General features: G+C 41.0%; 1 protein-coding gene across 1 annotated transcript; it reads right to left on the bottom strand.

Moving 5' to 3' along the window:
* Nucleotides 1–10,521: 10,521 nt before the first annotated feature.
* LOC311141515 (fatty acid-binding protein, liver-type-like) lies at nucleotides 10,522–12,214 on the bottom strand (the record flags this gene model as incomplete). The annotated part of the gene is made up of 4 exons (XM_084176864.1): nucleotides 12,077–12,214; nucleotides 11,161–11,333; nucleotides 10,682–10,774; nucleotides 10,522–10,572 (listed from the first exon to the last, which is right to left on the bottom strand). The coding sequence occupies exons 1-4, from the start codon at nucleotides 12,141–12,143 to the stop codon at nucleotides 10,522–10,524; spliced, it is 384 nt and encodes a 127-aa protein (XP_084032990.1). The 5' UTR covers nucleotides 12,144–12,214.
* Nucleotides 12,215–16,091: the final 3,877 nt, after the last annotated feature.

Raw genomic sequence — 16,091 nt, 5'->3', positions numbered from 1 at the left:
CATGTTTGGTTCAGTTGATCTATTACCATAAAAGACATTCACTTCTCCATGCGTCGTAAACTATATCCTATTTCTCTTGTAATCAACTAAAATCATAGCCACGCAATTAAACCATCACCCCGCCATTACAGAATGAATTAACTATCCTTTCTAAGTAAGCTACAAGTAACACCAAACACTTGCTGTAGTTTACCATCATATATTGAAATCATCCATTTATCACAATCCAATTTATTTATAGACATATTCCACCATTGTCACTCGTTTAATCTAGCAAAACCTCATTCAATGACTAAAAATTACTACCACGTACTCTCCTCTCCGTTAACATTTTAGTCCTTTAGCAGATGCTCTTATTCCAAGTGACTCACAATTAGTGTGCTCATACATTATTATACTTATACTAGCCCCCCTTGGGAATCGAACACCCAACCCTGGCTTTTCAAGCACCGTGCTCTACCAACTGAGCTACAGAGGACCACAGATGAGCGTATAGTGCCTTTTTCTGATAATATTATAATTGTAGCCTATTGCATTACTTTAAGTAGTTTGTTTATTCAACAAATCTAGAACCCACTATAGCATAATAGCCAAAGCTTCTTGCATCCCCTAATTCACATAACGAAAAGACATTATCATTCTAGAATTCAACTATTCGCATACATTACTGATGTCACGCAAACCATAGAATAAAGTAATAACAATTAGAATTTTGTCAAATAAATGTTTTCCATCCAACTATTCAAACTTTCTTTAAATAACTCTTTCAGCTCGATACAATCAAACAAGTATGACTCTCTTTTTACCGGAAACTAATTCATGGCATTAGTAAAATCTATTCACATCCCAACAATAACTAACAATCCTGACTGTTCCTTCAATCTAAGCAACCCACAACTGTAGCTAAACTATACTTAGAAAACCTAGACTCTGTTCAGCGATGCAGAATCTATGCTTTATCGAAATGACAAGTTAATCCTCCTTTATTCCAATGATAATGGTCAGTAGTTTTAGTATCTGGCACATACCACACTTTATCAGAAAATAACTTTGAAGGACACAGATCTCACACGCTCAACGTAATCAATTTAGCAGTCAACAAGTCAAACCCCACATTCATTGATTTGGAAACAGATCTAACGACCTAACCAAATGAATTATATATCTGCTTCTGAAATAATAGATAGTTTATTATAATGCTTAATTCTACCACATGTCCTATGTACTCTCTCCCATTTCCACGTACGTCTACGTGTTTGGGCAAGTCAACACCTATAATTTTATCCAATCCCTCGTATTAAATCACACTCACATAAAATTCATTATATTCCAATATATTCATATCTACCAAACCATTCATGTTTATAATTATTCTTTATTGCCACAAAACAGTTAATCACCATCTAGTCTCAGCGGAACAAACAACAAATTACCTAAATCCTTTCCCTCAGTCATAGAATCCTCCTAGAATCATATACAGTGGGGAAAAAAAGTATTTAGTCAGCTACCAATTGTGCAAGTTCTCCCACTTAAAAAGAAGAGAGAGGCCTGTAATTTTCATCATAGGTACATGTCAACTATGACAGACAAATTGAGAATTTTCTTTCCAGAAAATCACATTGTAGGATTTTTTATGAATTTATTTGCAAATTATGGTGGAAAATAAGTATTTGGTCACCTACAAACAAGCAAGATTTCTGGCTCTCACAGACCTGTAACTTCTTCTTTAAGAGGGCCCTCTGTCCTCCACTCGTTACCTGTATTAATGGCACCTGTTTGAACTTATCAGTATAAAAGACACCTGTCCACAACCTCAAACAGTCACACTCCAAACTCCAATATGGCCAAGACCAAAGGTCAAAGGACACCAGAAACAAAATTGTAGACCTGCACCAGGCTGGGAAGACTGAATCTGCAATAGGTAAGCAGCTTGGTTTGAAGAAATCAACTGTGGGAGCAATTATTAGGAAATGGAAGACATACAAGACCACTGATAATCTCCCTCGATCTGGGGCTCCACGCAAGATCTCACCCCGTGGGGTCAAAATTATCACAAGAACGGTGAGCAAAAATCCCAGAACCACACGGGGGGACCTAGTGAATGACCTGCAGAGAGCTGGGACCAAAGTAACAAAGCCTACCATCAGTAACACACTACGCCGCCAGGGACTCAAATCCTGCAGTGCTAGACGTGTCCCCCTGCTTAAGCCAGTACATGTCCAGGCCCATCTGAAGTTTGCTAGAGTGCATTTGGATGATCCAGAAGAGGATTGGGAGAATGTCTTATGGTCAGATGAAACCAAAATAGAACTTTTTGGTAAAAACTCAACTCGTCGTGTTTGGAGGACAAAGAATGCTGAGTTTCATCCCAAGAACACCATACCTACTGTGAAGCATGGGGGCGGAAATATCATGCTTTGGGGCTGTTTTTCTGCAAAGGGACCAGGACGACTGATCCGTGTAAAGGAAAGAATGAATGGGGCCATGTATCGTGAGATTTTGAGTGAAAACCTCCTTCCATCAGCAAGGGCATTGAAGATGAAACGTGGCTGGGTCTTTCAGCATGACAATGATCCCAAACACACCGCCCGGGCAACGAAGGAGTGGCTTCGTAAGAAGCATTTCAAGGTCCTGGAGTGGCCTAGCCAGCCTCCAGATCTCAACCCCATAGAAAATCTTTGGAGGGAGTTGAAAGTCTGTGTTGCCCAGCGACAGCCCCAAAACATCACTGCTCTAGAGGAGATCTGCATGGAGGAATGGGCCAAAATACCAGCAACAGTGTGTGAAAACCTTGTGAAGACTTACAGAAAACGTTTGACCTGTGTCATTGCCAGCAAAGGGTATATAACAAAGTATTGAGAAACTTTTGTTATTGACCAAATACTTATTTTCCACCATAATTTGCAAATAAATTCATTAAAAATCCTACAATGTGATTTTCTGGAAAAAAAAATCTATTTTTGTCTGTCATAGTTGACGTGTACCTATGATGAAAATTACAGGCCTCTCTCATCTTTTTAAGTGGGAGAACTTGCACAATTGGTGGCTGACTAAATACTTTTTTTCCCCACTGTATGCTGGTCACTATTCCCTGATCTTACAAAATTCTATGACAGGCATTGTTGTACGAGACTCCAAGATATAATTTACAAGAAAAGCTTATTATTTCAATGTATATATAATTATCAAACACACCTCTATATCTCATCATTCAAACTTCAGAGTGCGACTAATTTACATCATTATACCACTCTTATTCCATATTTATACAATGTTGTTCTTAAACGCCCTTAATTACTTTGTATAACCTACAGGAATATTTTATTCTATCAAAGGGCCCAAATTTGGAATGTTAACCCTATCCTAGTTATTATTTTACTGTAGTCAATTTATCATAATACTGCATCACCTCTAAAGTTTCTAAATATAATGTCAGAAACATACCCTAACAGATTTATCAAAATACAATGCATAGACGTCATATGACCACACCGGTACACGCAGTGGCGGCTCCTGAAAAAATTCTCAGGAGGGGCAATTTTTCTGATGATTTAGGTGACCTACACACGTGCACGAGTCCGTGCACGCGATTCCAGATATCTTTACCTCTGAATAAACTGCCTTTATTATACCATATCCACCCTGTCCAAAGTCTCTACTTGGTCTCAGTTCTCCAGTAAACTTGTGATTATCAACAGTACACAACGGTAACAAACAATTGGGGGAACTCACGGGGCAGATAGTAACCACTTAAAAGGAAGCGATTCCCAAACCTTCCATAACAAAGCCATCACCTACAGAGAGATGAACTTGGAGAAGAGTCCCCTAAGTAAGCTTGTCCTGGGCCTCTGTTCACAAACACAAACAGACCCCACACAGCCCCAGGACAACAACAACAACAACAACAACAACACAATTAGACCCAACCAAATCATGAGAAAACAAAAAGAGAATTACTTGACACATTGGAAAGAACAAACAAAAAAACAGAGCAAACTAGAATGCTATTTGGCCCTAAACAGAGAGTACACAGTGGCAGAATACCTGACCACTGTGACTGACCCAAACTTAATGAAAGCTTTGACTATGTACAGACTCAGTGACCATAGCCTTGCTATTGAGAAAGGCCGCCGTAGGCAGACCTGGCTCTCAAGAGAAGACAGGCTATGTGCACACTGCCCACAAAATGAGGTGGAAACTGAGCTGCACTTCCTAACCTCCTGCCAAATGTATGACCATATTAGAGACACATATTTCCCTCAGATTACAGCGATCCACAAAGAATTCGAAAACAAACCCAATTTTGATAAACTCCCTTATCTACTGGGTGAAAAACCACAGTGTGCCATCACAGCTGCAAGATTTGTGACCTGTTGCCACAAGAAAAGGGCAACCAGTGAAGAACAAACACCATTGTAAATACAACCCATATTTATGTTTATTTATTTTCCCATTTGTACTTTAACTATTTGCACATTGTAACAACACTGTATATATACATAATATGACATTTGAAATGTCTTTATTCTTTTGAAACTTCTGAGTGTAATGTTTACTGTTAATATTTATTGTTTATTTCACTTTTGTTTACTATCTACTTCCCTTGCTTTGGCAATGTTAACACACGTTTCCCATGCCAATAAAGCCCTTAAATTGAATTGAATTGATAGTAAGGTCGCAATGACACAGAAAGCAGTTCAATGTCGGGGTACAGAGTCGCTCTCTTACCAGGATCGCGGTCCGCTCTGACCAGGGTGAAGGTGGCCGGCTCCACTTCTCTGTCCGGGACTCATCCAGCCAAGTCTCCCAGCTGTATTGGGATTCAGCTGCCAGCAGCGTTTTCATTATTTAGTCCGTTCGTAGCGGGTATGTACACGATCAACAAGATCAGTCCAAAACCAACCACTGGAAATCCATGGTTGGCAGAATGTTTGTAAACTAAGTCTACAAATTAAAAACATAAAATAACGCCGCACTGCAGGTCGCAACAGAGACGCTTCTAGCCGCCATTGTCTTAGTTACGTTCAACGTTACGTCACGTATGACGAAAGCGCGTAAGTGCAAGCCCACAGACACCCATAGAGAATGTATTGAAAGCTTTGAAATGTGAAAAAAATAGATTTTACATGACAGGCTATGAGAGACTTCTGGGCGATTTTCAACTTCACTGAAATCGCCCCAAAAACGGGCGGGGCCATTTGAAGCACGACTTTAGCCTGATTTGACATTTAGTGGCTGGCAGATCAGACGTGAACACTGATAACTGCTGTTGCCGTGATATAATTGATTAGAAAAAAAATCCCTTCCTTTTCCCGTTTGGCAGTGCGTCGCCCATATCGCCCTATTGAACAAGCCGTCCCTGGGTACACGTGACCTGTTCCTCCAACAGGATTTATTCTACCCCTCCTAGTAACATGAATTTTCTACACTCAGTTGGTCAATGAATATCCACGCACCATTTATTCTTCTCTTCCCTAATGTGAGATTGGGCACACCCTTTCTCCATCAGACAGAAGCTTCAAACAACCTCAAATATATTTCCTTTCCTTACAGAAAGGCTATTTACTTGCAGGATATCTTATTCTCACTCACACAGATGAGCAGCCACTTGTGCCCAAATGAATCAGACAGTTGAATGACTCACAGCCGCCCCAGCAACCCATTCCCCATATGAGATGAGCAGACCTACTCTATATATAACACTTTATCAACATTTTGAAGCCCTTGTAGCTATTTAACCCGTTCACCTACTCAGGATGAACGGTGTTACTCCAATTTACGGTGTCACCTACGCCGGATGACCTAACTTTTTTACCTGATCGACCCTACCTAATTTTGGCATCACCACAACACAGGATGATTCCCTTCCTGCCCGTTCAGTCCCCTGGAATTTTAGCTCTCCAAAGCGGTATCCACAGGATTTATATTTATTTAGCCCCCTAGGTATTACACTTCCTCAACACACCTGGACTTCTACTACGCTTTCCTAAGCGACCTGTCAATTCTGCCCTATTTCTTCTGTTACACTTTCTCAACACAGAAAAAGGAGCGGTATTACACAGGATTTCTGCCTACCTAAGCAGTCCTCAAGACGATTCACGTCTAAAGCGGTATCTGTAGGTCCCAAATTTAGCTAGCCACCTGCCCGTGTCGAAATGACCCAGACAAAGCGATCAGCAAGATGAATCTAATGAATCAAATGAATCAAATCAATTGAACAAACGGTTCAGACAAACAACAGCGACATCTATTCTTAAATTCAAAAGCCCCTAGTCTCTAATTTTCTGGTTCTTAAATTTGGAGAGACCTACTTTGGTATTTCTGCTGCTGATACCGTGCCCCGGATCAGACCACACAAACGTTATACTATATAAGTAAGAACTTGGCTTACCTTTTAAAAGCGGCCGCTTTTGTTTGTATGGTCCGTCCAAGCCGTTTCATAATTGCAGATGTACACCGTCACTGGCCCCTATTGTCAACTCCTGGCAAAGGCTCGCCAATTATGTCGTGGTAGAAATTTGACTAATAGATAATCAACTCAAAAAATATCTCTCAAGACACCGGAGCTTGTGAATTCAAGAATTAGACTTTATTGCATAACAAAGCCCAGCTTGATCCATGGAACAAACTGTCCCTTTCTGGCTTAAAGATCTCTTATATCCACACAAATGAAAAAAAACATGCGTACATTCCTAACTTTTTTTAGTTCTGTACCACCCCTCTCATTCTATCATTCTATTGGCTGCGTGCTTAGGCCCCTTCTTAAAAAAACTAATGTAATGCATACCATGTGTCTATAACAAGCCCATGGCCACAGTTTAAGAGCCCCAGTGAAAGAACACATGCATTCATTTAAAACACAGCATATACTCTATGTCTATATTCCTTATTTAAGCATGTATCTGGATTATAAAATATCAAACATGTTCATTCTGTTTCACCATTATCATTTCATAACACATTTTAAAACATTTATCATTCATCATCCTCCCCGGCCCCTGAGATTATGTGCATGTGGCCATGTGTCAGGTCATAAGGTCATAAGCATAAAGAAATGATAACACTAGTTCCATTGTTACTTCAATCTACACAGCCATCACGTCATTGACATTCCCAGACCAGCTGCAGGGAGTTTTATGAAAAACTGGTTCTCAATCCATAAACATTTTAAGGCATATAGGTTTTTAATTTTACAACATATCCATGCTTATTACTAATATTATTATTTTACATTTGACCTCTCCCTACATTTGCCTTAATGATACATAAAATAATACCATAATACCTCTCTGCAGCTGCCACCACAACCTCAACTTTCTGCGACTAACGTTCCATCCATGTAGTACAGTTGATAACCATTGCTATAAAACGCTAAAAATCCAATCTTACTGAAGCATATAACACTTGTTGGCCTATCCCTCTGTACTAGTACAGATCTACTACTCGCCACTACTCCAGGATCCCTATCCCTTGACCCATCTTCCTCTACTTTCTTCACTGCCTCAGCATACGACAACTTCTGCACTACTATAACACTGGAAACCTCAACCTGCCTCTCTCGCACCAGACATTTCTGATCCCCATCCCCATGGGCACCCCTACAATTAACACATACCACTACTTTCCCCAATGCTACATATTCCTTTGTCTCATGCCCTTCTGCACACTTCTCACACCTAGGAACCTGCCTCCTACACACTGCCACATGCCCATAAGCTTGACTCCTGTAATAACGTAATGTATTCGGCACAAAATCTTGTACGGGATAACTTATAGTATATATCCTAACATCACTTTGTCCGGCAAAGACTCATCAAAACTCAAAAGAACAGACAATTACTTCTGTTTCACCACTAACGCCACCCTGTCTGCGTCGCACCGAACAACAACCATCAAACACCGGGAATCTTTCCCTTCAGTTGGTCAATTTTCACATTTCCCGCTACCCCAGTAATCCCTCCTTTCAATGGCGCCCTTTTCTTGAGAGCAAAACAATTCACATCTCTTGTCCCCACTTGTTTAACGTGGAGCGCCTTCTCCCTCTGACTAGCAGAAACAATTATCAACAGACGACTTCTGGTGACCGTCACAGCACCCAACTCTGTTTCCACCCACCCTGAAACCACTAATGGATTATTCAAAAAGGCAAGGGTCCACTTTCTCCAAAAATGTAATTCCTACCATCAGAGAATCATCTTTATGTTGACCCTTGGTGCAAGGGCTCCGAGAACTTTACCAAACCTACCCCCTCCGACACCTTGCCCTCACTCACTTCCATTTCTCCTCTGGTTTTCGATCCGGCATACAGCTCACTCGGCTTACTTTCAACCATTCTTCTTTAACAAACCAGCTTCCTTTTTCCCCCGCCATTTTTAATTCAAACTCACCCTCACTCTGACCTCCTCTCCCCTCCATTCCTCCCCCGTATTCCAAGTACACTTCACCTTATAATACTGCACTTCTCCTGACATACATCTTGTTCTTGCCCTCTCAAGGGAAGCCATTTTCCTCATGGTGGTGTGCTCAGCTACCCCAGCAACCAGCAGGAACACCTACACCCAGACTGTCTGCCTCCAAAGAGCACAGTGGTGCGACCCCAGTAGAGGCATAGTTTTTGTGAAGGGGTGCTGCAGAAAAAATAGTAATTGCCCTCTGAAAAGCTAATGTGAGCTAGGAGCTCCTTTTTGTACAGGGTACATGGCTCGTTAAGGGCTTTAGGCTCAGGTGTGTGCTGACCACCATGGAGACCAGCCAAAGGGGAGGACACTACTTAGGAAAAGCACAGCAAACCAAGGAAATGCAAAGGCAACAATAATGCATACCAATGGAGATCAATATATAATAAAGTTCACTGCAAACTCAAGTCATAAATACCCACAAAACAGGCTGTCTCCAATTAGGGGGAAAACAGAGGGCAACACGTTGACATATCCTCTTCAGAAGAACTGTTCCTTTAGCTTAATTTTATCTAGACAGTCGATAGCCTGCTGAATTTGCAGCTTCGCGTTCGTTTTGATTTCGGCACAAATGAAAAATGTGGCACCGACTTACCCATGGATTGACGTTCCAGCATTGTCTCAATGAAGAGTTCATCGTTCGACTAGCCATGTGCGACATGCACTCGATGTTACAAACCTGCTAGAGTTAGCGGCAGGCAGACGAGCAATATCCACTGTCATCATACGGATGAAGCCTAACCTGGAATGCGACGCTAACTGAAGCTTGCTAGCTTTATAAAAGCCTGAGTAGCTTGCTTCATAGTATACCATTCTGGTGGAGAGAGTCAATGACCCCAACAGACAAAGGGTAGGATGTATTTAACAGAACTGTTCTATAGCTCTATGGACTTGAATGCATTAAGATTATTGCTGGTGCTGATTTCAGATCCAAGTGTCATCTCATGCGGTTGTGCCCTTGAGCAAGACATTTAGACAAGCTCCAGGGGCACTGCGGCTGATTGTGCTCCTTCCGATGTAAGTTTGTAGTCTGGTGGGAGCAGACGGTTGATCTCTAAACCAGGGCTCCTCTTGCATGGAGGGGAACTACATGAGATACACTCAAATCCAAGACTAATTATGCCCCCCCGCCCAGGTTAAGAGATGCAGAGTGCATAAAGAAACAGGAGCCAGCGGTGGCTTATACACAGCTGAGGATGTGGAGCACAGCCAGCGAGGTCTTAGACTACCTGCAGTTTGACGAGACCACTGACTATGCATGCAAAATGGTGGATGATGAGTGGAATTGATCAAAGACGAAAGTGTAAATATATCAAGTCAACAGTAAACTACACCATCCGAAACACGCCGTCCTGGGGATGGCAACCATGAAGGCAGGAGTGACCCACTGGCAGGCGGTAGATGGGCCTTACAGATCATGCAGCGTTTGAAATGCCATCCTGCAGAGAACCCACACAACCCATCACCAAAGACCTGGAGGGAAGACAAGAAACAGTCACACAGGATGACCTGCAAGATTAAAACGCATCTTGACATGATCCCTCTCTGATTTGCAGACCTAGATGGAGTTAAGGAGAACAACATGCAGGAGACCCTGAAAAACTAGCAAATGAGCATGAACGAACCCATGGCGGCAAGAAACTAACCGCTAGCAGAAGTAGTGACCTCACAATCGCATAGTATACACTGCATACTTTGATATCAGTTCACAGATCATCAGAAGAATCAAGTCAAACGTCCAGGACTCCTTACAACCATACTGTAGCTGGGAAACTAGTGAAAGCAAAGTCCAAAACACAGCCACCGTATTTCCTTAACCAACTTACAATATGGGTGCATCGGTTTAAAATGTAACAGACCTACTAAAGCTTTCATTTCTACACTGCTGGGCTTGCATTTTATATTATGTGTTGAATCCCACTGAGCTATCGTCACATTCAACTCAACAATGGAAAAGTCTCAATGCAGAATCTCAATTTTCCCTGAAGTTCTACCCATGTAAATAAAATGCTGACCAGACCATTCCATGCCTTTCACATTTTATTAAGCAAAACAGCACAGTAGATCAAATTCGTTTGCTGATCCTCTTGTATGCGATGCCAGCTACAGTCATGGTCTGAAAATAGAAAGAGCATCTAGTAGACACATTTAATTATTACTATATAAATGAACCCTAAAATAGTGTAGTTTAGTGAACCCCCCCCAGCCATATGCCCCAGACTCACGTTGACGATGGTGTTTGCATCTGCCAGTTCTGTGACCGATTCGATCCCCTTCAGGGAGACCTTCAGCTTGTTACCTTCTCTCATCACCATAGACTGGAAAACAGTAGAGGTCAAATGTTATATCTGAAAGCAGTGGTCACCAACCACGATCAACTAGGCCCAATTTAACAGGGCCTAATTTGGATGTGTTCTAGTTGGTTATGCAATGTAAACTGATAAAGTTAAAATTGTGAGCCCAGTCACTCTGGAGAGCAGAGTCTCTGCCAAAGCACGTCAGGGGACGGGAACTTGACTGCTGTTGGCTGTGGATATACTGCAACTACTAAACCATCATCACTGGGACCTGAAGTAACTAATCATCGTCATCCCACATCAGCTGAACTCAGTTTAGGTAGATACTGGCTGTATTTGTAGGGAGATGGATAGATCTAGGCTACATGTAAGAATCTCATGGTTGGGTTGCAACATGCGCCACCCACCTTGACTTTCTCCCCGGTCAGAGTCTCGAGCTCTGCCTCCTGGCCAATGGTGAAGCAGTTGGTGAGGACCTTTGTCCCCGTGGTGACAGTCACCTTGAAGTGGTCCCCAGTCTCCTCAATCTCAGAGATGCTCTTGATGTCTTTGCCCTTCTGAATAAGCTCATCAGTGAGACCTACATGTATGAGGGGGAGTCATGAACTGTGCTCTTTAGTACTACAAAAAATTGGTAAAGTGGGACATGAACACTGAATTATTTCTACTTCAGCAAAACGCAATATAATATGGCAATAAAATATACTGAATGCAAACATTGAATGCATTTCCAGCTAGCAATTAACGTTCTGAGAACCATATGTTCCGTAGAGCGTGGTTGTCTTTGACTATTTTGCATACAACCTTCCCACAACTTTCTGGCAGCGGTGCAGGAGAGTTGCCTGGCTTTAGAACATTCAGCACATTTAAGGAACTCGACAATTTTTTTATTTTCTTGACATTACTTTATCAGAACGTTTCCTGAAAGTTCAAACCTTTAATTTAAGGTAATGTTCAGATCATTTGACATTGGGAATGTTCTCAAATTGTTCAGCAAAGCTTAAAATTCTCCTGTGGGAATTTTAGTACCTCAATATAATATTCTTTGTACGTTCTTGGTTCTATTTAAAGTCATGTTCTCAAAACATTAAAAAGCCTCCCAACAAAACTCAGGGAACCATAGTAACAATGTCCTCAAACTCCCTGTAACCTAAAAAAAATATATAAAAATTTTTTGAGGTGCTAGCTGAGTTTGTTACTCAGGAGTAACCGCTGTATCAGCAGTCACCATTGAACATCATTACTGAAAGGACTACAACTTCTGAAATTAACACCCCAAGTCTAATCACATCACAAATGTACAAACACAATAGCAAGACTTACCAATAGCCTTCATGAAAGGCTCAAAGTTCTCATGTGTCTCCAGCTGGTATTTCCCTGAGAAAGACATGGTGACTATAAGGCAGTGAAGGTAAAGACAGCCACAGCTCCCTGCTTGTCTTTATACCCTCATCTATCCAGCCCTGCAATCGTTAACTAACTAAAGGTGTCTACAATTGAGAACCCCTCCCCCTCATATCTTCCCTGCTACTTACCTATAGGCACAGATCTAGGATCAGCATCCCAGCCAAGGGCAACTAATCTAGATTGCAATGGTCAACTTTATTGTACTCCCCTCCTCCCCATTATCTCTTCTTCTTCTTTGGCGGTGTGATTGATCATTGATCTGTATTGAAAATCAAGACCTCCTCGACTCCTGATAAGAAAGATGATAAGCAGTGTCATCATTGTAATACAAGCGTATGGATCAATCAACACATTTCAAAATAAACTTGACTTTATCTCCCTATCCACCTGTGTAGAAGTTCAACTAGGCTACACCTGCACTTTGAGTTGATTGAGTTGAAAGCTGTATTTGGCTCCCTGCACTGTAAAAAAGTTTAATCAATGTACAATTGTAAGGCAACCAGCTGCTATAGGGTTGTAAGTTATCTCCACATTTGGGAATATAGCTGAACCAATATACAGCGTTGCCTTCCAAAGGCAAACATGAAATTGTAATTAGACTCAACAAGTTTTTATACATTCAGTTCACTGTGAGCAAAGTTTGTTGAGTGAACAAACGTTCACCCATTAGCTACATTTCTTGTCCTTCTGAAGTCCACCCAACTCACAGAATAACGCTGCTTAAGCAATTGGTTAAGTTGGGTTTTTTACAGTGTGCACCATTTGTATTGTCCTTGTATGTCAGTGTGTGCATCATGTACTATCTTTAAATTATACAATGGGTGGGTCTAATCCTGAATTGGTTAAAACCGCATTCCAGCCGGTGTCTATTCCACAAGTTACCAGCAGCTAAATCTATGATGTTAAAATGCCTATTTACTCTTTTCCATTTGACTGCGCAATCCACTGTCTCATCAGCCCAGCCAGGCAATTTATAAACTTGATCTCCACTATAAAAAGCATCTAGACATTATCTCACATTTCTTTTAGACTAACATTTAGTTTTCAACAGCGGAGATATGTATAAACCTTGCTGTCTGTCTCTCCAACATTTGCAACATTGTTTCATTATTCAAATTCGATCTCCAGCTGTCCCATAGTAATGAATGTGTCGGGAGTCGGGATGAGACAGACAGGCACGCAGCTTTTCTCAGCCAGTCGAAATCATGAATCAGCTGGCATCATTTTTATGGATATATACAAAGAAATGTCCATTGAAAAAAAGGCAAAATCGCACCTCATTAGCTCATTGTTATGGATGCATCCAAATAAATAAATAAAACAGTTTAAACAAAAGCAAATGCAGCTACTTTTGATATTCTGGTTGCACTGTTTGACGTGACTGTAAATTAGCCGTAGTTAGCTAGCTAGCAAGCAAGGGATAAGAACGTTGCCAGCCAGTATGGCAATGGAACATTTAGAACGAATGACTGGGTTCGCGCCCATAGATACAGAACAAAAAGTCTGGGTCGCATCTCTGGCAACCAAATCGATAGAACGAACGACCAGCCGGCTTGGGTAGCAACCCTAGGTTTGTGTCGGGACTATATATTGTGGAAGGATGAAATAGTATGAATAAATTCATCAAAATATAGTTTTTAATGAAAATATGTCAATCATTATTTGAATATGTCGGTAACCTGTTGAATAAAAGTGATAATGCCCTTGAAGCCGGTGTTTGGAGGATATATTGGCAAGGTTTGCCCGCACTCGACTTCGTCTCGGGCCTAACAACACCTGTGCCAATATATCCTCCAAACACCGGGTTCTCGGGCATTATCACTTAAATAGGGTAAATGTCTCTGTGTGTTCTCTGATCTATCTCATCTTTATCTGTGTGCTGAGTCTGAACCAATAAGAGCTCCTGTAGTCCTGAGAACATGGACTCTGCCTCTCCATATTAAAGACTGGTTTAACATAGAAATACACAAAGCAGAATGGACATGGTTGAACCTTGAGGTTATTCAGAGAGAATTGACTAATGCATGGCATAATTAACATTAAGACACGAGTAGAAAGAAATTCTGATTCTGAAGTCTATAGTCTATTTATGATGTCTTGTGGCATGTATGTGTCACGTCCCTTTGGCTTTTTGGCTTTTATACGTTACAAGAGCGTTTTGACACACTAATTTTAAGTCGCTCTAGATAAGAGCATCTGCTAAATGACTAAAATGTACAAATGTAAACATATGTTCTATAAATTATATTTCTATGATTCTGACCAGGTTACATCAAGATTACATCAATATTAGATATCTACACCAATGTAGTAATGATAAAAGGTAGCAGTAATGACAAAAGGTTTTATCTAGGTTTTTATATCAAACTAAAGGTCACTGTCCCAGGCTAACTGCTACTGCATAGTAGACAGAGAGAGATCCAGCTGCTGGACTAGACTTAAGGACACTTTACACCAGTTGCAGGATGTAGTGCAGAATGTAAAAAAAAACTCTAATAAACAAACAAATAATAGTAAAAACTGATTCACAAAACATTAAAGCATATCAGTATTTCATTGCATCTAAATTATGCTAATTTTTTCCTTTTTTTTTGGTGGAACATTTGAATATATTCCCTGATTAGATGTTATACTCTATTTTTTATTTTTATTTTTATTTCACCTTTATTTAACCAGGTAAGCCAGTTGAGAACAAGTTCTCATTTAAAACTGCAACCTGGCCAAGATAAAGCAAAGCAGTGCGATAAAAACAACAACACAGAGTTACATATGGGGTAAAACAAAACATAAAGTCAAAAAATTCAACAGAAAATATATATACAGTGTGTGCAAATGTAGCAAGTTATGGAGGTAAGGCAATAAATAGGCTATAGTGCAAAATAATTACAATTAGTATTAACACTGGAATGATAGATGTGCAAGAGATGATGTGCAAATAGAGATACTGGGGTGCAAATGAGAAAAATAAATAACAATATAGGGATGAGGTAGTTGGGTGGGCTAATTTCAGATGGGCTGTGTACAGGTGCAGTGATCGGTAAGGTGCTCTGACAACTGAGGCTTAAAGTTAGTGAGGGAGATAAGAGTCTCCAGCTTCAGAGATTTTTGCAATTCGTTCCAGTCATTGGCAGCAGAGAACTGGAAGGAATGGCGGCCAAAGGAGGTGTTGGCTTTGGGGATGACCAGTGAGATATACCTGCTGGAGCGCATACTACGGGTGGGTGTTGCTATGGTGACCAATGAGCTAAGATAAGGCGGGGATTTGCCTAGCAGTGATTTAAAGTGTCCTATACCTCTATAGAATTACATGATTACGAATTATGTAACGTGATGTCTATGGTTACTATGTAGCATGATGGGTGCATTCGTAAATTCACTCTGGCTATCTACTCCGATGTCAGAGCACTCTCGTCTGACTGTGCCAGAGCACAGAATGAATTTTCGAACGCTCAACACCCGCTGAACATGACCGATGCCAGTAAATGTCAGCAAATAAACTTATTTCAGTTGTTGCCAGCAGCACATTTACAGTCACTAACGCTCTGGATAACATGAAAACAGCCTAACCAGCTCTGCTAGGGCGAGTAAAATGGTCATAGTGAGGTGTTTTCTCATTTGTGTCTGGAAGTAGCTAGCAAGCTAGCCAAATTTAGCCAGTTAGCTTGGGTGCTTGACTGCCATTGTGAGGTCAGAACGCTCTGATCAACCCTACTCTTCGGCCAGAGCGTCCAGTGTGCACTCTAAACGCTCTGAATTTACGAATAACCCAGAGTGCACTCTGACACACTGGAGGCAATTTACGAACGCACCTGATGCCTATGGTTACAACCTATTTTGGATATCATATCACAATCAGCAATTACATTTTATGTTTATGGTTCATCATTGGACATTAAAAACTCTAAATTACCTTCTGGAGATCCGCTCAAAA

Source organism: Coregonus lavaretus, assembly GCF_964263955.1.
Source record: "Coregonus lavaretus genome assembly, chromosome: 14".
Taxonomy (NCBI): Eukaryota; Metazoa; Chordata; class Actinopteri; order Salmoniformes; family Salmonidae; genus Coregonus; species Coregonus lavaretus.
Note: the sequence above shows the minus strand (reverse complement) of the source record. Positions and strands in the feature narration are given on the sequence as shown.